The 25,203-nt window shown below is 49.1% G+C and overlaps 1 protein-coding gene across 6 annotated transcripts in view; it reads right to left on the bottom strand.

The window, feature by feature from the left end:
• The window catches only part of LOC137373753 (5'-3' exonuclease PLD3-like), a 94,798-nt gene that overhangs the window by 57,960 nt on the left and 11,635 nt on the right, over positions 1 to 25,203 (bottom strand). Inside the window, exon 1 of one of the 6 annotated variants that reach the window (XM_068039059.1) lies at positions 11,174 to 11,273. The exons of 1 other annotated variant lie outside the window; for it this stretch is intronic. Coding sequence is in view for 2 of the 5 variants with exons in the window: in XM_068039064.1 (XP_067895165.1) it covers positions 6,319 to 6,366 (48 nt within the window). In the remaining 3 variants the exon portion in view is untranslated. 4 more of the 6 variants (XM_068039063.1, XM_068039064.1, XM_068039057.1 and 1 more) reach the window with 4 other exon arrangements.

Here is a 25,203-nt window from a genome sequence, read left to right as displayed (position 1 = left end):
CAATATATGGACTCATAAGAAAGTAAATTTCAGCCATTAACAAGCTCCTAACCATTATTTTAATTGATTTTCTTAATATGTTTTGGAACTTGGTTGTTAAAAGTCTTTACTTTCCATTTTCTAATTCAGTTGTTCAGATAATTTGTGGTCTCTCGCTTGCATTGGAAAGGTGCTGTTCTTTACAAAATGTTGGCACTCGACCAATGTTATAATGCCAGCTCACTGGAAGAGCATTTTATTTCAAAATAACACAGTGCGGTAATTTTGCAAGGCTTCACTGCTAGCATGGAACTTCAACAGATGCAATCAGAGATTAGATTGAAAACACTACTGCCTGATTATCCAACCAACAATCACTGATCAAGAGGTCCTGAATCAGCAGGAGAATCTCATGAAAGATTGTATTTTATGAAGGAAAAACATAATATATATTAAATTGCACAACTTTCCTCACTCTGTAATTTTAAAAATAATTTATACTAAATAAGGCAATATATATGCTAGCCAAACAGAACGCAAGCATTTTAGTGAGAAATAGTACCTTCCAGTAGCATATAAAAAAGACTTGCATTTATGTAGAGCCTTTCATGACCAGAGGATGGCACAAAACACTTCACAACCAATGAAGTAATTTTGAAGTGTAGTCACTGTTGTAATGCAGGAAACAAGACAGCCAAGTTGTGCACAGCAAGTTCCCACAAACAGCAATGTGATAATCAGAGAATGGTTACAGCACAGAATAAGGCTATTCAACCCATCATGTCCATGCCAGCTCTCGGGAAGAGCATCTCAGCTAGTTCCACTCACCCGCCTTTTCCCAATCGTACGGCAAGGGATGGTAGGGTGAAGGAACCTTGGATGACAAGAGATGTGGAACAGCTAGTCAAGAGGAAGAAGGAAGCTTACCTAAGGTTGAGGAAGCAAGGATCAGACAGGGCTCTAGAGGGTTACAAGGTAGCCAGGAAGGAACTGAAGAATGGACTTAGGAGAGCTAGAAGGGGACATGAAAAAGTCTTGGCGGGTAGGATTAAGGAAAATCCCAAGGCGTTCTACACTTATGTGAGGAACAAGAGGATGGCCAGAGTGAGGGTAGGGCCAATCAGGGATAGTGGAGGGAACTTGTGCCTGGAGTCAGAGGAGGTAGGGGAGGTCCTAAATGAAAACTTTGCTTCAGTATTCACTAGTGAGAGGGACCTGGTCGTTTGTGAGGACAGCGTGGAACAGGCTGATATGCTCGAACAGGTTGAGGTTAAGAGGGAGGATGTGCTGGAAATTTTGAAAGATATGAGGACAGATAAGTCCCCGGGGTCAGACGGGATATACCCAAGGATATTACGGGAAGCGAGGGAAGAGATTGCTGCGCCTTTGGCGATGATCTTTGCGTCTTCACTGTCCACTGGAGTAGTACCGGATGATTGGAGGATGGCAAATGTTGTTCCCTTGTTCAAGAAAGGGAATAGGGATAACCCTGGGAATTACAAACCAGTCAGTCTTACGTCGGTAGTGGGCAAATTATTGGAGAGAATTCTGAGAGACAGGATTTATGATTATTTGGAAAGGCATGGTTTGATTAGAGACAGTCAGCATGGATTTGTGAGGGGCAGGTCATGCCTCACAAGCCTTATTGAATTCTTTGAAGATGTGACAAAACACATTTATGAAGGAAGAGCAGTGGATGTGGTGTATATGGATTTTAGCAAGGCGTTTGATAAGGTTCCCCATGGTAGGCTCATTCAGAAAGTAAGGAGGCATGGGATTCAGGGAAAGCTGGCTGTCTGGATACAAAATTGGCTGGCCCATAGAAGACAGAGGGTGGTAGTCGATGGAAAGTATTCAGCATGGAGCTCGGTGACCAGTGGTGTTCCACAAGGATCTGTTCTGGGACCTCTGCTCTTTGTGATTTTTATAAATGACTTGGATGAGGATGTGGAAGGCTGGGTTAGCAAGTTTGCCGATGACACGAAGGTTGCTGGAGTTGTGGATAGTGTGGAAGGCTGTTGTAGGTTGCAACGGGATATTGACAGGATGCAGAGCTGGGCTGAGAAGTGGCAGATGGAGTTCACCCTGGAAAAGTGTGAAGTGATTCATTTTGGAAGGTCGAATTTGAATGTGGAATACAGGCTTAAAGACAGGATTCTTGGTAGTGTGGAGGAACAGAGGGATCTTGGGGTCCATCTCCATAGATCGCTCAAAGTTGCCACCCAAGTTGATCGGGTTGTTAAGAAGGCGTATGGTGTGTTGGCTTTCATTAACAGGGGAATTGAGTTTAAGAGCCGCGAGGTTATGCTGCAGCTCTAAGGCCCTGGTTCGACCGCACTTGGAATATTGTGTTCAGTTCTGGTCGCCTCATTATAGGAAGGATGTGGAAGCTTTAGAGAGGGTGCAGAGGAGATTTACCAGGATGCTGCCTGGACTGGAGGGCATGTCCTACGAAGAAAGATTGAGGGAGCTAGGGCTTTTCTCATTGGAGAAAAGATGAGAGGTGACTTGATACAGGGGTACAAGATGATGAGAGGCATAGATAGAGTGGATAGTCAGAGACTTTTTCCCAGGGTGGAAAGGGCTATCACCAGGGGGCATAATTTTAAGGTGATTGGAGGAAGGTTTCGGGGAGATGTCAGAGGTAGGTTCTTTACACAGAGAGAGGTGGGTGTGTGGAATGCGCTGCCAGCGGTGGTAGTAGAAGCAGATACATTAGGGGCATTTAAGCGACTCTTGGATAGGTACATGGATGATAGTAGAATGAAGGGTAGGTAGTTAGTTTGATATTAGAGTAGGTTAAATGTTCGGCACAACATCGTGGGCCGAAGGGCCTGTACTGTGCTGTACTGTTCTATGTTCTATGTTCAATTCTTATTTATTCGAGCATGGGATGAGGGCTAGGCCAGCATTTATTGTCGATCCCTAATTGCCCTTGAGAAGGTGGTGGTGAGCTGCCTTCTTGAACTGTTGCAGTCTATGTGGGGTAAGTACACCCACAGTGCTGTTAGGAAGGGAGTTCCAGGATTTTGACCCAGCAACAGTAAAGGAACAGCGATATAGTTCCAAGTCAGGATGGTGTGTGGCTTGGAGGGGAACTTGCAGGTGGTGGTGTTCCCGTGCATTTGCTGTACTTGTTCTTCTAGGTAGTAGTGGTCATGGGTTTTACTATTCAGATAATTATCCAATTCCCTTTGGAAAGTCATGATTGAATCTGCCTCCGCCACACTCTCAGGTAGCACATTCCAAATTCTAACCATTCACTGCGTTAAAAAAAGTTTTCCTCATGTTGCCTTTGGTTCTTTTGCCATTCATCATAAATAGGTGTCCTCTGGTTCTCGACCCTTTCCTTAATGGGAACAATTTCTCCCTATCTACTCTGTCCAGACACCTCATGATTTTTAAATAGAAACAGAAAATGCTGGAAACACTCAGCATCTGTGTAGAGAGGAACAGAGTTAACATTTCCATGAAACCTTTTGTTATTTAATCGGTCCTGCAGTCCAACCCATCACAGACAATACTCAAGAAGCTCGACACCATTCAAGACAAAGCAGCCTGCTTGATTGGCACCCCATTTACCACCTTAAACATTCACTCCCTCCACCACCACACACAGTGGCAGCAGTGTACACCATCTGCAAGATGCACTGCAGCAACCTAGCATGCCTCCTTCAACAGCACCTTCCAAATTCGCGACCTCTACCAACTAGAAGGACAAGGGCAGCAGGAACATGGGAACACTACAACCTATGAGTTCCCCTCCAAGCCACACACCATCCTGACTTGGAACAATATCGCCGTTCCTTCACTGTCGCTGGGTCAAAATCCTGGAACTCCCTTACTAACAGCACTGTGGGTGTACCTACACCAGATGGATTGTAGCAGTTCAAGAAGGCGGCTCAACACCACCTTCTCAAGGGTAATTAGGGATGGGCAATAAATGCTGGCCTAGCCAGCGATGCTCTACAGCCCATGAAAAAATGAAAAAAAAACCCTTCATTTGTTCTTCTTCCCACCCTCCCCTCTTTCACTTGCTCAAAACCTATTACATTTCTAACTTTTCTCAGTTTTGATGAAAGGTCACAGACTTGAAATGTTAACTCTGTTTTGCTCCACGAATGCTGCCAGACCTGCTGAGTGTTTCCAGCATTTTCTGTTTTTATTTCAGATATCCTGCAACCATCATTTTGACCAGATAATCTGTTTTTGTGATGTTGATTGATTTTTGCACTCAAGTCCTGGAGAGAAATCCACAACCTTCTGACACAGAGACAAGAGTGCTACCCACTGAGCCAGAACTTACACCAATAAATATAAAAGTCACAAGGCAGGTATCACCTCCTGTCTTGAGAAACTATCCGCTTCAAATGCTGTTGTATCATGCAAACTGAACCCCCATTTTTTAATCTCAATATTAAATATTTAATATTTTCTCCCCCACTGTTTCTCTCGTTCTCAATTTTCCTTCGCTTTTTTCTCCTTACCTTTACTGAAGCTGGTGACTGCTGGAGAGTATCTGCTAGTACCTTGTCCATATCAATATTTGTTATATGCAGTAGAGCCTGGATAGGAGTCAGAAAGTTACTTTGACTATGTAGTTCAATAAAGCTGAACCTAGTCAGGCTCTCATTTGATGTCCACATGTGTGCACTTCTAATAAGGGTTGCTAAGGAGTGATCAGGAGTGGAAACTCTGAACAATTTCCCCGCCTTATCTTAAAATTCTGAGCCCTATTGTAGCACCACTACAGCTGAGATTGGTCAACTCAATAGAGAACAGAAATCAGTAGACACATGACCTCTTCCTAGGCTACTGGCAGTATTATGCTACATCTCAACACAAGAAGTTACATGGAAATGGTTAGGCCAAATTGCTCATCACTTTTGCTTGGTGCCTTCTGATTGCATCATTGCCCCCTACATCCCTTAGGGATTCCCCTGTAGAGAATTCAAACTCATGAGGAGTCTGGACAGAGTAGATAGTGAGAAACTGTTCCCATTGGTGGAAGGATCCAGAACCAGAGTATAGCAATTTAAGGTGATTGGCAAAAGAAGCAACGGCGACATAAAGAAAGATGTTTTTATGCAGCGACTTGTTAGGATCTGGAATGCACTGCATGAGAGTGGTGGAGGCAGATTCAATCGAGGCCTTCAAAAATGATTTTGATAATTAGCTGAAGAGAAATAATTTGCAGGGCTATGGGGAAAAGGCAGGTAAGTGGGAATAGGGGAGTTGCTCTTGCAGAGAGCTGGCACAGACACAACGGGCCAAATGGCCTCCTTCTGCACTGTAACCATTCTATGATTCTACAATTGTGGCATTTTTCTCATAAAAAAAAAATCAAATACATGAAGAAAGTTCTGAACATCAGCTGAACACCTAGTTAATCTATCAGCTTGTATTTGTAGAATTTTCATTCAATAGTGGAAACAATTTAAATGCACATGACCTCTAAACAGGGCTAAAGCAACAGAAGTCCAATAATAATAAAGAATTAGTGTTTGGACCATCCAAAATACACCCAACAGTGAATTAATCAACCTACTGAATAGTTTGTGTCAGAGATCACCAATAAGAATTCAAGCAAAAGCATACTTGAGATTTAAACTTGTTAGTCAGAGTCAGCAAAGGGAATTTGAGAAGTTCTCCGATATTTCCTGTTTTATTTATGCAATGTAGTGGTACTATTTTTACTAACAGTTTAATTTGTTACATGGAAATCAGATGTCAAAAATAAGCCTTCATCATAATTCAATTGAAAAACATTCAAAACCGGTACTGTATCAATACACACTCAGTGATTTTACAATAGTAGCATTTTGTTTTGTGCAGTATTGTATCAAAATGATAGATCTTTGTATTGAAACTCCCTAGCATATATAAAACTGTAGTAGAATATTTTTGCATACATTGTGGCCAGTACTGTAACATTACATCATACAATGTTCTCTCCTCCTTTTCTGAAGGCCAGGGTGCAGTTCCAATGGTTGTGAGCAGTCCTTCCATACTTTAAGCAAGTGGCCATTCTTTACACGTGAAATTTGACAGTGATAATCTGCAAGGTATTCAACAAAGGGAGGGAGGAGGGGGACAAGCATCGTAGGTAAGCCCAATCTTTATGTCTGCTCACATGCAATTTCCAGGAATCACTAAAAGATAGGAACCATAGGCAGATTTTTGGCTTCCCTCAAGCCTGCTGCTAATTTTAGCCACCAAAGCTAATTAAACATAGTTGAGGGCTTACATCTAGGATCTGCTGTCCTGTACAACTCAGTATCAGAGCCCACTGTTCATTTACTCACTCAGTGAAAAGAGGCACATGATGGCTCTACACACCCAGTTTTCTGAAATTGTGGTTCCACGTGTGATTATGGTTAAGAGCATCCACCATTTTGGGCTTGCCTTACTACACACTCTTAACACACTTAACTCTGTTCAATCTAGCAGTTTCACATACATTAGAGGCTGAATAAATGAAACTATTCAATTACCATTTCATATCCAATCACAACGTAGGCGGGAGCATATTAATAGATGTTTACAGTATTGCAACAATGAATTCAGCTACTTTAAGAATAGTGCTACTGCTGTTAACAAAAACTTAAAATTAAGGACATGTTAAACCCAAACTTTGTGGTGCTGTTCATTTGTAATTAATTAATTTGATATGTAAGAAATGATTTTGAAACACAATACATACTCAGATATGAGTTTTAAGATAGTGCAAATGATTGATAACAATTTCCAAAATGGTAAATCATGCCAACAATTTTAAATTATCTAATTAGATATCAAAATATATTTTGTGTTCATAATTGGCAAATGATATACAGATACATCCCAAAGAAGTGTGATCAGAAAACAATTTTTACCATAGACCAACTATACTTCTGTTTAATAAATTACTAGATTTTACAGCCTTTTCTTGGCACATATAGTTCACTTCCTGTTTCTTAAATTGCAGGTTGATTTGATAAGCAGAACTTTCCACCCTGTTGTAGTGATTTGGTTTAAAAAGAGGAAGTATGTTCGCCTGCATCTAACCATGCATGATATTCTGGGGATCTCTGTGCACTTAACTGCTATTTTTCAGATTTTCAAAAACTGTTGGGTGCAGACATTTTTGTAGAATCACCTTTAGTGTTGAGTGAGGATGGTGGTCTGGGCAGCACTCTTAATGCAGGAGGTCAATAAATAAAAAGACAATGACAAAGGCAGACACACGCATGAAGGATTATGAGAAAATTCAGGTGCATCTACTTCCCTTTGCATAAAGTATTTTAACAAAATGCTACAGCTCACATACAGCCAGTCTTTGAAAAGATCAGAAATTCCCAAGTTGTAAATCATTCCTATATTTTTATTATCTCCTAATTATTTGTTGATGCATCGAGATATGGATACTGAATTTGTTGCAAAGCTTATGTGTACAGTACAAAATCCGATACTGTAATTGAATTGTAATAAATGTTCTGCAGTCGAATTCCAAACTATGTAGTAGACATGATCTGAGGATTTTCTTAACCATTTAATTAATTTTCTGGGTTTAGATCGTGTTTTGCTATTGGTACATCTGTACACAACAAAGCTCCTTGCACCCTCTCATTACCTAATTCTCAGTAGCCAAATAACAGACTACGGATTATCATATCCACTGGTCATGAATTGATGACCGGTTTTCAACAAATGGGGTTGGTTACAAAATGAATTACCAAGAAAGGCATGCCAAGTTCAATTATTTTACAGCTGAGCCCATAATTTAAAAATAAATTCTTGGTCACAACAAATACATAGCAGCTCATTCCTAAGCAGTAGAAGATGATGGACCCATATGGACTTGCTGTGAACAAGCACCTATTGGAGTATTGTGTGGGTTTTGTCCTTTACAAATAGTAGTAATAGGAAAAGGTTTTTGTGTTGCAATGCCAATCCAATATAACAGCTAAAACAAAATTGCAGCATGTCGAATTATGTTGATCTTCACAGCTATCATCAGTGCCTATGGGTACTGGAAATGTGTGCATTAATTTCAAGAAATCCAACTTTTAACATTTATAATTAGATTGTATCAATATGTTGGGACATCTCATGAAAAGCATTTAGAAAGTTTACAAAGAGCACAACATTGGGTGAGTTGAATGTACCATCCGTTTTGGTCCACCCAAACTAAAAGCTTTTGAGAGATAAAGTCCAGCGAGTGCACCTTTTCAGGAGTCTGCACAAATTAAAAAAACATCTTTGATTTGTTCTGCAGAAGATGTATCAGGATTTGTGAAGAGCCCCGATATACGATGTTGGTCATATTGCATTAAAATAAGAAGCTTTAGACATACTGCACAGCCATCTCATTTATACTCTTTAAATTCATAATACATTTTGAAACAGGAACAATGTAAGATATTAAGTTAAATATACACCACTGGAGAATTCTTACCACACCATATCAATAAAGTTAGCTACTGCCACATCTTGTCCATGAGGGAAAGCTAGTGTTAGTGAAAGAAAAAAATACTGCCTTCTCCGAAATATCCTCCACTGTTATTTTACACACCGGTCACAACCAGATGTGCTAGCATGGGAAGCTATTTAACAGAAATGCTGTTTGATCATATCCATTAAGTTTTAATTATGCCTCATGCAATCTATTGCATGCAGCAAAGAATATGGGCAGTTTTTTGCCTCTGGGGACGGGAAACAAGAGTTGAGACTGTTTCTGTGTGCTGAACCTGCCCCCAGGGGAAACAGTCACTCTTTGGGATTTTCACAGAGGCACTCATTAATTGGCATGGAGACAGGTTCCCTGTCCAATAAAGGGTAGCAGCAGGCAGGCTCTCCAAGAGTCAATCAGAGGACTTCCAGCATGAGAGGAGCAGCAGACTGCAGTAGAGGGTAAGTTAACTGAAGTAACTTCAACATGAAGGTGTCCTTTCATCAACTTTAAAAAAAAACGTCAATTAAAAACAGATACAGTAACCAGGCCACCACTGTGGGGTGTGGTTGGGGAGTGCCTCTACAGGGCAGACTTTGACTGCACCTACACACAGGCAGGCATGGAGGGCCTCTAGATCTGCCTGGAGCTCCGGCACCCCACCCCAGCCTGCTGCTTGGTGCCCGTTTTCAAGCAGTTAAATTGCCCCAGCCAGTTTGGGAAACTGGAGGCTGGCTGGAAAATTCCAGTCAGCCTCCTTTAATTGAAGTTAACAAGGTTGTTAATGAGCCTAAACCACGAACCACTGCGTGTGGGGGGTGCGTAGTCCTGTTGGCAAAAATGGTTGGTATTGTAAACGGGGTCGGAAAACCAATATGTTGGCTGGCGCCAGCCAGTATTTTCGGGCCCTGCCCGCCTCTGTATCTGCCCCGATGGGGCCCAAAGGTCCTGCCTGATACCTCTACTGAAAATAACACAAGCAGAGCAATGTAAGCTCAAACGTTAACACGTCAGCAGATTTAACATATTAAAGCTTAATAGTCTACTTGTTTTTTTCTCTGTGTCTGCATTACTTGCAGGTACCAGTTCATTAAGAAGCTGTTGTCCTTGCTAAAGAGTGCAGCTCCACAATATTTTTACTCGCCTAATGGTTCAACAAGTTTATCGATCGAGTAGCTGAGTTGTACAGAACAGTAAGGTCACAGGCTCAATTCCCAGCTTGTGGTGATTTTTTTAACCTCACAGGCGTGGTGGTTGAGTTACTACAATTTACCTCAGCTCCTGTGTTCGGGAGAAGAAAATCTGCAGTCTGCCAGGGTTCCTGCTATTAATCACTATCCACCGATGCCTTGTGAAAGTGCGAGTGTGTAGACATTTGGGGCAGGAATTTCCCTATGCGTTTTTGAACTTCACTGTTGGGCTGAAATATGGGTCAGAAACATGGGTCAGAAACCCAAACTGTGTGTGAAACAGTCACTCATTGTGACTTTCCACGGGCAGCCAATCAATTAATTAATTAAGGATGGTGGAGGGCTAATCAAAGATCTTTCAGCTTGAAAAGAGCAGCAGGATGCAATGGAAGGTAAGTGAGGGAGAGGGCACGTCAACTTTTTTAAAGTTAAATTTAAAAATAGCTTTTGCATCTAAGCCACCACTGTGCTGTGGGGCGAGGATTGGTGGAGGCAGAGGGGAACCCCTCTACAGGGTGGCCTGTGGTGGCTGCTGCATCCAGGCAGGCAAGGAAGCCTCTAAGTCTGCCTGGAATGCTGGTCCCCCGGTTTGCCACCAGGCAGTTAAACTGGCCCCCACTGCCTCTGGGAACCTGGAGGCTGACTGGAAAATCCCAGTCGGCCTCCTTTGATTGCCCTTAATAAGGCCTTAACGAGCCGTGTTGGCTACCAACCGCATTCAGGCAGGTAACCCTGCTGCCTCCCCATCCCTCCTCCACAAAAATGGCCCTGGGGCACGATGGAGCCGGGGAACTGGCACGCAGGCCGGTAGGGCTACTTTTAGTGCCCACCCAGCTCCGATCCCAGCCCCGGCAAGGCCTAGATAATCAAGTCCTGAGTGAGGTTAGAATCAAGCTTAATTGTGTTGACTCATAGTCAAATACCTCCAAATTGTGCAGTCAACACTAACATATAAATTGCAAGGTACTAACTGTCTGTGGAATTATTTCCCTGCAAGGAAATAATGTATTGTGTAGAGGATGGGGCAAAAGTTAAAAATAGTGAAGTAAATTCACCAGGGAAAAGCACAATCTCTTCGAAAATACATGTTGATTCTACAGTGAATATATAACTATCATCTGCACACTTTACATTATAAGGTAGATCAGTTGGCCCTTAAATATATGCTTCGACCGCAGGGAATACGTCCTGGTTACAATATTTACAGGAGTAGGCATGGCCTATACCGCACCTCACCCACAAATATTTGGGGAGAATCTCACTTCAATGATTAGTTTCTACAGAATTGTAACTTCACAAAACTCTATTTAATCTAAGGATAATGTCCCCTTTTTCACTAAAAAAGGTGTTTTTTAAACAAAATTAAAACTTTCAATTTTAGGAACGATCCATGCAGAAAAAAGGGAAAGTGAACTGATAAAGGAAGCAGTGTCAAAACACAGGAAAGCAAAAACAGTTTTAAAAGAAATTCGGTCAGGAAATAAACTGTTTTAAGGAAGTGATGTATTGAACTACATACAGACAAATATTTCAAATCAACATTGCAAAATGCAAAAATAATGTATGAACTTACCAGTAATGAAATGAAAAACGGTTTGACTTTGCTGGTAGTTGTGTATCTAGTTTACAGAGAATGACGGCTTCGTTCAGACCAAACAGCTATTATGACGTGATGAAACTTTTAGTAAAACAGTCACTCAAGTTTCGATTACTTCCCTTTTAAGTTTTGAATACTTCTGTAAAATGGTACCATATTACTAGCTTTTGGCACTTAACTTTTGGTATTTAGCTTCTAACTTGTTTCTGGGGTATATTGTCACTAACTGCAATATCACTCTCATTTGCACTAAGTATTAGCTTGATTGCTTTGTGATTATTCTTTTCTGATAATGCATTTAAAAAAAATATTTATTTCGGTTAAATAACCAGAACATGTCAGGTAATGAATAATGCACAAGCAGGAAGCTTATAATTAATGTTTTCAATTTATTTGAAGCAACATTCAGTAAGCTTCATACAAAGACATATTTGTTAAAAAATATACTTTTCCTGGTGCTCAATGTTGGCATCAAAACACATCCATCAGTTATAGTTACTTCAGGAGAACAGCCTCTACTGAACCAGTGAGAATTTTCCATTCCCTGTACTACATTTCTGGTTGCTCTCAGTCAGACCATAAAATTATCAGGAAGAAGTTTAAGTTATACTGGGAAGGGATCTTGCTTCAGGAGGCTGCAGATATTAGCAGCAATCTGACAGTTGTGAGTCTTTGGAACTCTCTTCCTGAAAAGGCAGTGGAAGCAGAGGCAGTGGTAGATAGATTCTTGATTGGCAAGGGAGTGAAAGGTTATCGGGGGTAGGCAGGAATGTGGAATTGAGGTCACAATCAGATCATCCATGATCTTATTGAATGGCGGAGCAGGCGCGAGGGGCCGAATGGCCTACTCCTGCTCTTAGTTCGTATGTTCGTAAGTTAAGAGAGGAAATGAAAAGGAAAATAAGACTGGCAAAGCAACAATATGAGAATAGAATGGGAGTTAACATAAAAGGGAACCCAGAAATCTTCTATCGGGCATGTAAATAGTAAGCAGGTAATGTAGATTGTTTTGTGGTGCTTAGAATTAGCTTTATATTATTCTTTAACCTTATACAAACACATTAATTAAAGGAGTCAGTTTTATACCAGTCACAATTAATCCTAAAACCTTGATTGTTGTATAAGTTCTATATGTATTAACTTGTGTATGCTTTTATTATGTAGCTTTAACAATGTAGGTGTATTACCTGTGTCATTACAAAAGAATTGTGAACCCTGACAACCTTCATCAAGCCTAGCGAACAAAGAATCAGTTTTTGTACAAACATCATATTGTCTGTGTCAGCACAAAGGGATGATATTCAAGTGAATAGAGCCTTTCACAGCTTCTGAAAGGTATCCTATCATCTAACGTCCCATGTCATGAATAGATGCGAACTCCCCGTAATTGTGTTTTGTGCATTTGTGTATTAATGTCAACCGCCATTTTATCCATCATGTTTTAAGTTTTACTTTTATGTTCCGATTGTCCAAATGGAGGAGACAGGTCAGGTGGGACAGCAACTTGAAAAGGGTCTAGCTTTAGGACCCAGGAAACCCCGATCCAACCTGCCTGGACTTGACACTGTAACAATTTGTGGGTACAGGCTGTCTTCCATTACACAGCTGCTGTATGCTACAGAGACTTTCCCTGAGTGCTCTCTGCAAGAAGCAGAACTGTCTTCAAGCTGCATTGAATTATTTCTCTGAGGACTTTTCAACAAGAAAAAAACTTAAAGAGAAATCACACTTTGAAAAATCCAGCAAGAAATGAGCCAACCCCAAGATAAGCTGCAGTAACAGCAAAAATGTCCGATTCCTACCAGTTTCGTCTCTGTCCAAACAGGTGACTTCAGCAATTTAGCTGTCTCCATTAATACCCTTGAGAGTATAAAGATAAAGGAAATTTGCAAGAGAAGAGATATCTCCAACAGCTCCTCCCCTATTCAGCATTTCTAATTGGTGATCTCCAATCTTTGGACTTTTTTTGATAGTTAAAAAAAGACTCTAGTTTTAACTGAAATCCATATTAGCTAGTATTAGATAAGTTTCTATTTAATAAATGTCCTTTTTATGCCTTTAACCTTTCCCCGAATGTTTGTAAGCGTGTGTGGCAAGGTTAAACCCCTTCCCAAGTTTAAGAGTGTGTTAATAAACCCTACTTCTTTGTTTTAACTTTAAAATCTGTATTGTTGAAGCAGTCATTTATTATTAGCGGTTAAGGGAGGGAAAGAAATTCAATCACTAATCTAGTTATGGACAAGTGTTTGGAAAAACAGGGAAATTTGATCAGAGAAAAAAAAAAGATTAACTGAAATAGGCAAGCAACCGACATCACAAAGTCCGAGCCAACCATCAGGCCAAACACAAAGTAGCCAGATTGTCAAAAAGGGTTAAAAGTTAGGGTCTGCAATGCCTCATTGCACAGAGAAGAGGATTCCCAGAAGTGAAACCACAGAAGTAGAAGAACTCCAGCACGTGGTATGGAGAGAACAAAAGAACCATTTAGATTAGATAGACTGAGAGGGTCTTTGTTTCGCCTGTTGAGTATAACTCATTATTTCTCAATAAAGTTTTCCTGAATTACTACACCAAGTATCCTATTGCCATATTGGTCATAGTCTTATATAATAAAAGCAAAATACTGCAGATGCTGGAAATCTGAAATAAAAACAAGAAATGCTGGAAATACTCAGCAGGTCTGGCAGAATCTGTAGAGAGAGAAGCAGAGTTAACGTTTCAGGTCATTCTGAACAATGTTTCAGAACATTCTGATGAAGGGTCACTGACCTGAAACGTTAACTCTGCTTCTCTCTCCACAGATGCTGCCAAACTGCTGAGTATTTCCAGCATTTCTTGTTTTTAATATTGGTCATAGTCTTGTTAGGACAAGAGTTAAGAGTGAGAGTCAAAGAAAAGATATCTTCCTTATAGTGGTAAGAGGTGGGGTGGGGTCTATTAGGGACAAAGAGGGTGTTATATGCTTAGAAATGCAGGGCAAGGCTAGAATGAGTACTTTGTATCTGTGTTTACTAAGGCAGGGGTGCTGATAAAATACTGGTAGCAGCAGAGATATTAGAGGTAATGGATGGGGTGAAAATTGATAGGTGTGATGTATCGGAAGGGCTGGCTATGCTTAGAGTAGATAAGTCGCCTGGTCCAGATGGCTTGCATCCCAGGTTGCTAAAGGAAGTGGGAGTGGAGACAGCGCAAGGGCTTGCCATAATTTTCCAATCTTTCCTTGACATGGGGGAGGTGCCAAAGGATTGGAGAGTGGCAAATGTGACATCCTTATTCAAGAAAGGGTGTAAGGACATTCTTAGTAAATACAGGCTAGTCAGTTTAACATCAGTGGTGGGTAAAGTTTTGGAAACAATAATTAGGGAAAAAAATCAGCAGGCACTTGGAGAGGCTTTAGTTAATTAAGGATAGCCAGCACAGATTTGTAAAAGGCGGATTGTGCTTGACTAAACTAATTCAATATTTTGATGAAGGGACAGAGAAGGTTGATGAAAGGAAAGCAATGGATATTGTCCATATGGATTTTAAGAAAGTGTTTGACAAGGTACCACATAAAAGGTTGGTTAACAAGATTGAGGGTCATGGAATAGGAGGGTCAATGACAGCTTGGATAAAAAAAAATTGGCTTAAGGACAGAAGTGAGTTGTGGTAAATGGTTGTTTTTCAAAATGGTAGACACTGGTGTTCCCCAAGGTCAGTGCTAGGATCACTGTTTGTGTGTGTATATATTATATATATAAAACTTGGTTATTGGAATACAGAATAAAATTTCAATGTTGCCAATGATCCCAAACTTGGAGGAGTGGCAGATAGTAAGGAAGCAACAGGACATAGGCTAGCAAAATGGGCAGACCAGTGGCAAATGGAATTTAATACTGAAAAATATGAGGTGATTGATACATTTTGGCAGAAGGGATAGGGAGAGGCAATATAGTCTTAGGGCTGGATTTTACCAGACCCCCAACATCAGGGGTCATGGCGGGGGGCCCATAAAATACCTCTGGGAGAGGCCTGCCACAGGCCTCGGCGCTGGGAAAGTCTCGCCCCTCTCACCAGCGGCAAGGTCTTGTGGCGTCTCCCCAGATTTGGCGCTAGGAGCCCGAGTAAAATACTTTATTTAAACAAAGTGATTCCTGACAACGCAGCTCCCCACTGACGTCATCAGGCTGCGCCGCGGAGCGCAGATGCGCAGACGGTCTCCTGCTCTCTGCGCATGCGCTGCGTTCCGGCTTGCCAGGACTGGTTAGCACATGCACCGATGATGTCATCGCGTGACGTGGACATCCTCGGGCAACGCGCCTGGTCGGCCTCTGTGCATGCGCTTTATGCAACGCCAACGGGTATTCACACGTGTCAATCTTCCGATATTCACGCATGCGTCAAATCTTTGGCGCGAGTTCTGAAAGTGGAAGGAGAGGTTTCACCGGGCATTTTCTTGCATTTTATCGCAATTATTTAGTCGTTTTGGAGATTTCAGTCTGCTTCATTTTTATTAGACAGAGGAGATTGCTCCAAGTTAAGTTGCTCTGCTGTTGTAAGCTGCTCTGAAAATATTTCCATTGTCTGGGGCACTGCATGTGCTCCAGTCCACTGCACTGCACTAAAATCCTTTCCATTGTCTGGGACTGTGTGCAGGCAGTACATGTGCTCCAGTCCCTGTTGTAAGTTGCTCTGAAAACATTTCCATTGTCTGGGGCTGTGTGCAGGCAGTACATGTACTGCAGTCCGGTGAACAGCTTTCCATCTAAATGGTCACTTTCGCTTTTGTAACGTTTCAATGGAGTGCATTCTGTATTTCTTATCTCATCTCATGTTTCCCGTGTGGTCCCTTAATAGCCTTCCTGAACTGCAAATGTCGATGATGGCAACTTCAGTAGATTGCACAGAGCAGTTCCTTGCCAACTTCACAACCCAGGAGTTCGAGAGTTATGACGACTTCAGCAGTAAACTTGAGATGTTTCACAGGTAGCATGAAGGAACGCATCTCAGCGCTGATCTTCCACAATAGTGTCCTGGATCGGGAGCGCTCCTATTACACATTCCTGCAGGGAGCCTCTTTCAAGCGCATCGCAGAGGCACCAACAGAACTTCAATCATTTTACACAGGATTCACCAGTCACGCTGTGAAGCTGATGCATCAGGATCACAGCCACATTCATCGAGTACATGTCAAGCAGCAGGATGAAGGCACAGTGACTGTGATTTCTGGCGCCAAACAGTACACACTGCAGATACATGATGGCCAGGCTACCTGCAGCTGCATCTTCTCCATTCAGACTTTGTTGCCCTGCAAACATGCTATTGTTGTGCAGAGGCATCTGGGTCTGTCTTTGGAGAGGCTTGCCCCCAACTGCCGCTGGCGTGCATCTCAGACACCGACAACGACAGGCATGGCTGCTGCCATTGTGATTACAGACGAACAGCCAAGGCCCCTCAGCTACAATGAAAAATACCGCTTGCTTTCAGATCAATTGTATCAGCTATAAGAGGTCGTTCTGCAGAGTGGAACGGCATCATTCATGTGGAAACTGGACTGGCTGCAGCGACAGACTCTCCGCTGGCAGCAAGGATTGGCTGATGAGATGGAGCCAATTAACTTGCCCAACAATTGCCCGGAGGCACCTTCGGATGGAGGTGGTTACGCATTGGACATCAGTCACGTGTCACAATCCATGGATCCTGAGCGTTTCACCCCCTGGCCTAACGATGTAATGGACCATACATACGCCTGCCTGTTCAAAGCTCCACTTCCCCCACCTGCGGTACCCTCTCCTTGCTGTTCAGTTACACAGCAACCTGTTCCTGCACCCATCCGAGCAGTGCACATGGACACACAGCCACCTGTTCCTGCACCCATCCGAGCAGTGCACATGGACACACAGCCACCTGTTCCTGCACCCATCAGAGCAGTGCACATGGACACACAGTCACCTGTTCCTGCACCCATCAGAGCAGTGCACATGGACACACAGTCACCTGTTCCTGCACCCATCAGAGCAGTGCACATGGACACACAGCCACCTGTTCCTGCACCCATCAGAGCAGTGCACATGGACAGACAGTCACCTGTTCCTGCACCCATCAGAGCAGTGCACATGAACACACAGCCACCTGTTCCTGCACCCATCAGAGCAGTGCACATGGACACACAGTCACCTGTTCCTGCACCCATCAGAGCAGTGCACATGGACAGACAGTCACCTGTTCCTGCACCCATCAGAGCAGTGCACATGAACACACAGCCACCTGTTCCTGCACCCATCCGAGCAGTGCACATGGACACACAGCCACCTGTTCCTGCACCCATCAGAGCAGTGCACATGGACACACAGTCACCTGTTTCCCCATCCGCCCTTGAAACAACCATGCAGAGCCTTGTGATACTCCGCAATTGCCAGCTGCTGCCTGTCAAGCAGAGATGGCATCCAAAGGGGTCAAGCACTTGGAGAACAGTCAGCAAGAAGAGACTGAGCACTAAAAGAAACAAGCATGCCGTGTCCAGTGGTAGCACGAATGTGAATGCTCTTGCTGCGTACACAACTGGTGAGGTGGGAATGCAGCCACACCGTTCTCCATCCCCAATGTTGCTTTAAGGCAAAGGTAGAAAGAAATGGAAGGTGACGCTGATAGCAGTAGGCAGGATTAAATGGGAGCGTATAGGAAGGCGCAGGAGTAGCATAACCACGAGCAGGGAACAGCTGGGCTAAATGGCCTGCTTTATCTTCATAGTCCAAAAGAAATGTGCTCCTTTTTCCAGCACCCTCACATCATTCATGTTTTCCCTGAGAGCAGCATTGAACCATCACGAGATAGGGGCAGTTACATCATTCTGACTCCTACAGCTGAGGTGGGTACTAAGTGATTCATTGGCGGTGTTATCAGTACATGCCTTTGCTGCAGAACATAAAGCATGGTCAATGGTAATTTCATTGGAGGGAGGGAAGCTCTGACACTCCTGTTCTTTCCTTATTTCTTTTCATGTAAAATGTGCCCTTGAGAAAACAATCCTTGAGACTTAAGGACGGCTTGCAAGCAAAGGAGGCAGTGCAGGAGAGGACGCAAGGATGTGCTGATTCCTGCATCTGAGGTGGGTAATAAGTGCTTCATTGGCGACGTTATCAATTGGTGCCTTCACTGCAGAACTTAAAAAGGTGTGCGCAACAGTAATTTCAGTGGATGGAGGGAGGCAAGCTCTGACTCTGATTTGCTTTATTTCTTTTCATGTAAATCATGCCATCGAGAAAACAATCTTTGAGACTTAAGGTCAGCATTCAAGCAACGAAGGCAACTGAATCATGCTGCGGAGCTTATCACGATGTGAAAAGGAACATTGCATTTATGGATAAAGTGGGAGTGCACATTGGGATGCGCTTGGGGAACATTCACCAAGAATAGACTGAGCTCAGACTCTTGTGACTTTGCTTTCTTCACATGGACAATACAGTAGTGGAATAGAGAGCCAAGCGTTCATTCACCACAAGGCTCTCCAGGAACAATCTCTTTAGCTGTGCATAGCAGAGACTCGGCCTGTCTGTCTAACGGGAATGCTGGAAACACAACACTCATGTATCCATGCACAGCAGTGCCTCGGATGCTTAATGAACTTAATAAAACTTCTCAATAATTAAACCCAGAATTGTTGAGGTTTTGTTTTGGATGCTATTTCCCCGACTTTGCAACTGCACTTCAGATATTCAACTGTGGTGGAGTGGTGGGGGTAGGGGGGGGGGGGTGGAGGGAGGGGAGAGTGGAGGGAGGGTGGAGGGGAGGGTGGAGGGGAGAGTGGAGGGGAGGGTGGAGGGGAGAGTGGAGGGAGGGTGGAGGGGAGAGTGGAGGGAGGGTGGAGGGGAGAGGGAGGGGAGAGGGAGGGGAGAGGGGAGGGGAGAGGGAGGGGAGAGGGAGGGGAGAGGGAGGGGAGAGGGAGGGAGAGGGAGGGGAGAGGGAGGGGAGAGGGAGGGGAGAGGGAGGGGTGGGTGAAGAGGGAGGGAGGGATGGGTGAAGAGGGAGAGGGGGATGGGTGAAGAGGGAGAGGGGGAGGGAGGGAGGGAGGGATGGGTGAAGAGGGAAAGGGGGAGGGAGGGAGGGAGGGATGGGTGAAGAGGGAGAGGGGGAGGGAGGGAGGGAGGGATGGGTGAAGAGGGAGAGGGGGAGGGAGGGGTGGGTGAAGGGGGAGGGAGGGGTGGGTGAAGAGGGAGAGGGGGGGTGGAGAGGGGGAGGGAGGGGTGGGTGGAGAGGGGGGGGGTGGGTGGAGAGGGGGGGGGGTGGGTGGAGAGGGGGAGGGGGGGTGGGTGGAGAGGGGGAGGGGGGGTGGGTGGAGAGGGGGAGGGGGGGTGGGTGGAGGGGGAGGGGGGGTGGGTGGAGGGAGAGGGTGGAGGGGGGTAGGGGAGGGGGAGGGGAGAGGGGTGGGTGGAGAGGGGGAGGGGGGAGAGGGGGAGGGGGTAGGGGAGGGGGTGGGTGAAGAGGGAGAGGGGGAGGGAGGGGTGGGTGAAGAGGGAGAGGGGTGGGTGGAGAGGGGGAGGGAGAGGGGTGGGCGGAGAGGGGGAGGGAGGGAGGGGTGGGTGGAGAGGGGGAGGGAGGGAGGGGTGGGTGAAGAGAGAGAGGGTGGAGAGGGGTAAGGGGGAGGGAGAGAGGGAGGGAGAGGTGGGTGGAGAGGGGGAGGGGGAAAGGGTGGGTGGAGAGGGGGAGGGGGAAAGGGTGGGTGGAGAGGGGGAGGGGGAAAGGGTGGGTGGAGAGGGGGAGGGGGAAAAGGGTGGGTGGAGAGGGGGAGGGGGTGGGGAGCGGGGAGAGGGGGAGTGGGTGGGGAGGGGGGAGAGGGGAGGGAGGGGTGGGTGGAGAGGGGGAGGGGGAGGGACGGAGGGGTGGGTGCAGAGAGGGTGGAGAGGGGGAGGGAGAGGTGGGTGCAGAGAGGGAGAGGGAGGGGGAGGGAGGGGTGGGGAGAGAGGGAGAGGGGGAGGGGGAAGGAGGGGTGGGTGAAGAGGGAGAGGGGGAGGCTGAGAGAGGGGGTGGGGGAGGGTGGAGGGAGAGGGGGAGGGAGGGTTGGGTGAAGAGGGGGAGGGAGAGGTGGGTGGAGAGGGGGAGGGGTGGGTGAAGAGGGAGAGGGGGAAGGATGGGTGAAGAGGGAGAGGGGGAGGGATGGGTGAAGAGGGAGAGGGGGAGGGATGGGTGAAGAGGGAGAGGGGGAGGGATGGGTGAAGAGGGAGAGGGGGAGGGAGGGGTGAAGAGGGAGAGGGGGAGGGAGGGGTGGGTGAAGAGGGAGGGAGGGAGAGGGAGAAGAGGGGGAGGGATGGGGTGGGTGAAGAGGGAGGGAGGGAGAGGGAGGGAGGGGGGTGTGGGTGAAGAGGGGGGGGAAGGAGGGGTGGGTGAAGGGGGGAAAGGGAGGGGTGGGTGAAGGGGGGAAGGGAGGGGTGGGTGAAGAGAGGGGGGGAGGGAGGGGTGGGCGAAGAGGGGGGGAGGGAGGGGTGGGCGAAGAGGGGGGATGGTGGAGGGGGGAGGGTGAAGAGGGGGGAGGGGCAGGGTGAAGAGGGTGGAGGGTGAAGAGGGTGGAGGGGGAAGGGTGAAGAGGGGGGTGGGCGAAGAGGGTGGAGGGGGAAGGGTGAAGAGGGGGGTGGGCGAAGAGGGGGGAGGTGGGAGAGTGAAGAAGGGGGAGGGGGGAGGGGGAGGGTGAAGAGGGAGGAGGTGGGACGGGGTTGGGTGGAGGGGGTGGGTGAAGAGGGGGGAAGGGTGAAGAGGGGGAGGGGGACGAAGGGAGAGGGTGAAGAGGGGGGAGGGGGAAGAAGGGGGATAGGAAGTGGGAGGGTGAAGAAGGGGGATAGGAAGGGGGAGAGGGTGAAGAGGGGTAAGGGGGGGAGGGGGGATGGGGGAGGGTGAAGAGGGGGTAGAGGGAGAGGGGGAGGGGGATGGGGTAGGATGAAGAGGGGGAGGGCAGGAGGGGGAGGGTGAAGAGGGGGGAGGGGAGAGAGAGGAGAGGGAGGAGGGGAGAGGGAGGAGGGGAGAGAACGGAGAGGGAGGTGAGGGGGGAGGGGAGAAGAGAGAAGGGTGAGGGGAGGGGGGAGGGGGGAAGGGGGTGAGGGGCGAGAGGGGAGAAGAGAGGGGGAAGGGTGAAGAGGGAGGAGGGGAGAGAGGGGGGAGGTAGGAGGGGAGAGGGGAAAGAGGGGATAGAGGGGAGAGGGAGGAGGGGAGAGAGGGGAAAGGGAGGAGGGGAGAGAGGGGAAAGGGAGGAGGGGAGAGAGGGGAAAGGGAGGAGGGGAGAGAGGGGAAAGGGAGGAGGGGAGAGAGGGGAAAGGGAGGAGGGGAGAGAGGGGAAAGGGAGGAGGGGAGAGGGGGGAGAGGGGGGACGGGAGAGAGGGTAGAGTGGCGAGAGGGAGGAGGGGAGAGAGGGGAGAGGGGAGGGGGAGGGTGAAGGGGGAGGGTGTGGGTGAAGAGGGGCGGGGGAGGGTGAAGAGGGGGAGGGTAGGGGGGCAGAGGTGGAGGGGGAAGGGTGAAGTGGGGGGAGGGTGAGAGGGGGGAGGGTGAAGAGGGGGGAGGGTGAAGGGGGGAGGGTGAAGAGGGGGGAGGGTGAAGAGGGGGGAGGGTGAAGAGGGGGGGGTGAGGTGGGGAGGGTGAAGAGTGGGGAGGTGAAGAGTGGGGAGGGTGAAGAGTGGGGAGGGTGAAGAGTGGGGAGGGTGAAGAGTGGGGAGGGTGAAGAGTGGGGAGGGTGAAGAGTGGGGAGGGTGAAGAGTGGGGAGGGTGAAGAGTGGGGAGGGTGAAGAGTGGGGAGGGTGAAGAGTGGGGAGGGTGAGAGTGGGGAGGGTGAAGAAGGGGGAGGGTGAAGAAGGGGGAGGGTGAAGAAGGGGGAGGGTGAAGAAGGGGGAGGGAGGAGGGGAGAGAGGGGAGAGGGAGGAGGGGAGAGAGGGGAGAGGGAGGATGGGAGAGAGGGGAGAGTGGGGAGAGGGAAGAAGGGAGAGGGGAGGGGGAGGGTGAGAGGGGGGAGGGTGAAGAGGGAGGGCGGAGAGGGGGGAGGGCGGAGAGGGGGGAGGGCGAAGAGGAGGGAGGGCGAAGAGGAGGGAGGGCGAAGAGGAGGGAGGGCGAAGAGGAGGGAGGGCGAAGAGGAGGGAGGGCGACGAGGAGGGAGGGCGACGAGGAGGGAGGGCGACGAGGAGGGAGGGCGACGAGGAGGGAGGGCGACGAGGAGGGAGGGCGACGAGGAGGGAGGGCGACGAGGAGGGAGGGTGACGAGGAGGGAGGGTGACGAGGGAGGGCGGGAGTGTGAAGGGGGATGGGAGAGGCTGGTAAGTGAGGGGAAAGAGGGGGGAGGGAGGGGGAGAGGGGGAGGGGGAGAGAGGGGAGGGGGAGAGAGGGAGGGGGGGGGGAGAGGAGGAGAGGGAGGGGGGAGAGGGGGGAGAGGGAGGAGGGAGGAGGGGAGAGGGGGGAGAGGGAGGAGGGGAGAGAGGGGAGAGAGAGAGAGGGAGAGGGAGAGAGGGGAGAGGGAGGAGGGGAGAGGGAGGAGGGGAGAGGGAGGAGGGGAGAGGGAGGAGAGGGAGAGGGGGGAGAGGGAGAGGGGGGAGAGGGAGAGGGGGGAGAGGGAGAGGGGGGAGAGGGAGGAGGGGAGAGGGAGGAGGGGAGAGGGGGGAGAGGGAGGAGGGGAGAGGGGGGAGAGGGAGGAGGGGAGAGAGGGGAGAGGGAGGAGGGGAGAGAGGGGAGAGGGAGGAGGGGAGAGAGGGGATAGGGAGGAGGGGAGAGAGGGGATAGGGAGGAGGGGATAGGGAGGAGGGGAGAGAGGGGAGAGGGAGGAGGGGAGAGGGAGGAGGGGAGAGGGAGGAGGGAGAGGGAGGAGAGGGGGGAGGGTGAAGAGGGGGGAGGGTGAAGAGGGGGGAGGGTGAAGAGGGGGGGAGGGTGAAGAGGGGGGGAGGGTGAAGAGGGGGGAGGGTGAGAAGGGGGGAGGGTGAGAAGGGGGGAGGGTGAGAAGGGGGGAGGGTGAGAAGGGGGGGAGGGTGAGAAGGGGGGAGGGTGAGAAGGGGGGAGGGTGAGAAGGGGGGAGGGTGAGAAGGGGGGAGGGTGAGAAGGGGGGAGGGTGAAGATGGGGTGAGGGTGAAGATGGGGTGGGGTGAAGATGGGGTGAGGGTGAAGATGGGGTGAGGGTGAAGATGGGGTGAGGGTGAAGATGGGGTGAGGGGTGAAGATGGGGGGAGGGTGAAGATGGGGGGAGGGTGAAGATGGGGGGAGGGTGAGATGGGGGGTGAGGGTGAAGATGGGGGGAGGGTGAAGATGGGGGGAGGGTGAAGATGGGGGGAGGGTGAAGAGGGGGGAGGGTGAAGAGGGGGGAGGGTGAAGAGGGGGGAGGGTGAAGAGGGGGGAGGGTGAAGAGGGGGGAGGGTGAAGAGGGGGAGGGTGAAGAGGGGGGAGGGTGAAGAGGGGGGAGGGTGAATAGGGGGGAGGGTGAATAGGGGGGAGGGTGAATAGGGGGGGAGGGTGAAGAGGGGGGAGGGTGAAGAGGGGGGAGGGTGAAGAGGGGGGAGGGTGAAGAGGGGGGAGGTTGAAGAGGGGGGAGGTTGAAGAGGGGGGAGGTTGAAGAGGGGGAGGGTTGAAGAGGGGGAGGGTGAAGAGGGAGAGGGTGAAGAGGGAGAGAGGGTGAAGAGGGAGAGAGGGTGAAGAGGGGGGGGGAGCGTGAAGAGGGGGGTGGTCGAAGATGTTGGAGGGGGGCTGGGTGAAGAGGGTGGAGAGGGGGTGGGTGAAGAGGGTGGAGAGGGGGCTGGGTGAAGAGGGTGGAGAGGGGGGTGGGTGAAGAGTGTGGGTGGAGGGTGGAGAGGGGAGGGGGGGTGGAGGGTGGAGAGGGGAGGGGGGGTGAAGAGTGGGGAGGGGGAGGAGGGAGGGTGGTGGGTGAAGAAGGGGAGGGGGGAGGGGACAGTGGGTGAAGAGGGGGGAGGTGGGTGAAGGGGGGGGAGGGGGGCGGTGGGTGTAGAGGGGTGGGGAGAGAGGGGTGGGAGAGTGGTGGGTAGGAGAGTGGAGGGTGGTGGGTGGGAGAGTGGGGGGTGGGAGAGGTGGGAGAGTGGGGGGTGGGGGAGGTGGGAGTGGAGGTGGGGGGGGTGGGAGAGTGGAGGGTAGGGGGGGTAGGAGAGTGGAGGGTGGTGGGTGGGAGAGGTGGGAGAGTGGGGGGTGGGGGAGGTGGGAGTGGAGGGTGGGGGAGGTGGGAGTGGAGGGTGGGGGGGTGGGAGAGTGGAGGGTAGGGGGGTGGGAGAGTGGAGGGGGTGGGGGGTGGGAGAGTGGAGGGTAGGGGAGGTGGGAGAGTGGAGGGTAGGGGGGATGGGAGAGTGGGGATGGGAGAGTGGAGGGTAGGGGGGGTGGGGGGGTGGGAGAGTGGAGGGTAGTGGAGGGTTGGGGGGGTGGGAGAGTGGAGGGTAGGGGGGGTGGGAGAGTGGAGGGTGGGAGAGTGGAGCATGCAAAAGGCAGGGACCAGACAGTTGCAATGCCTGAAGTAGGGGAGAAAGCAACTGGATTGGGGATCCGCAGCTGGAGGGAACGACTGGATGGAGAGGGCCGGAAGCGAGAGGCCATAGAGAGCCGCGGGAAGCGAGCGGCCGAAGACTTTGGTGTCGCTGGGTGCGGGGACCGGCCAGTAAGTCTTTTTCTGTTGTGTTTATGGCGCATGCACAGCAAAACGCACTCCTCCTCCACTCCACTGCATCCTGACCGCACTGCTCTCCCCGCCCCAGTCCCCCGCGCTGCTCTCCCCGCCCCCCTCCCTCCCTCTGCTCTCCCCGTCCCACCCCCCCCCGCACTGCTCACCCCCCGCGCTGCACTCCCCCCACCCCACCCCCCGCACTGCTCGCCCCCCACGCTGCAGTCCCCTTCCCACTCCCCCCCCCGCTGCACTGCCTTCCTCGGCCCGCGCTGCTCTCTCACTCCAGCCATTGTCTGCTGCCACGTGTTTGCTAGGTTGCCTCTGTGTGATTCTTTGAGCAGCGCCATCTTTAGTCCTGGCAGCTGCTACAGTCACAATCTGTGACGTTTTAGTGGCACATGCTGTATTT

The sequence above is a fragment of the Heterodontus francisci genome, chromosome 9 (assembly GCF_036365525.1).
Source record: "Heterodontus francisci isolate sHetFra1 chromosome 9, sHetFra1.hap1, whole genome shotgun sequence".
In the NCBI taxonomy this organism is placed as follows: Eukaryota; Metazoa; Chordata; class Chondrichthyes; order Heterodontiformes; family Heterodontidae; genus Heterodontus; species Heterodontus francisci.
The sequence above is the reverse complement of the archived record's forward strand: the minus strand, read 5'-3'. Positions and strand labels throughout refer to the sequence as shown.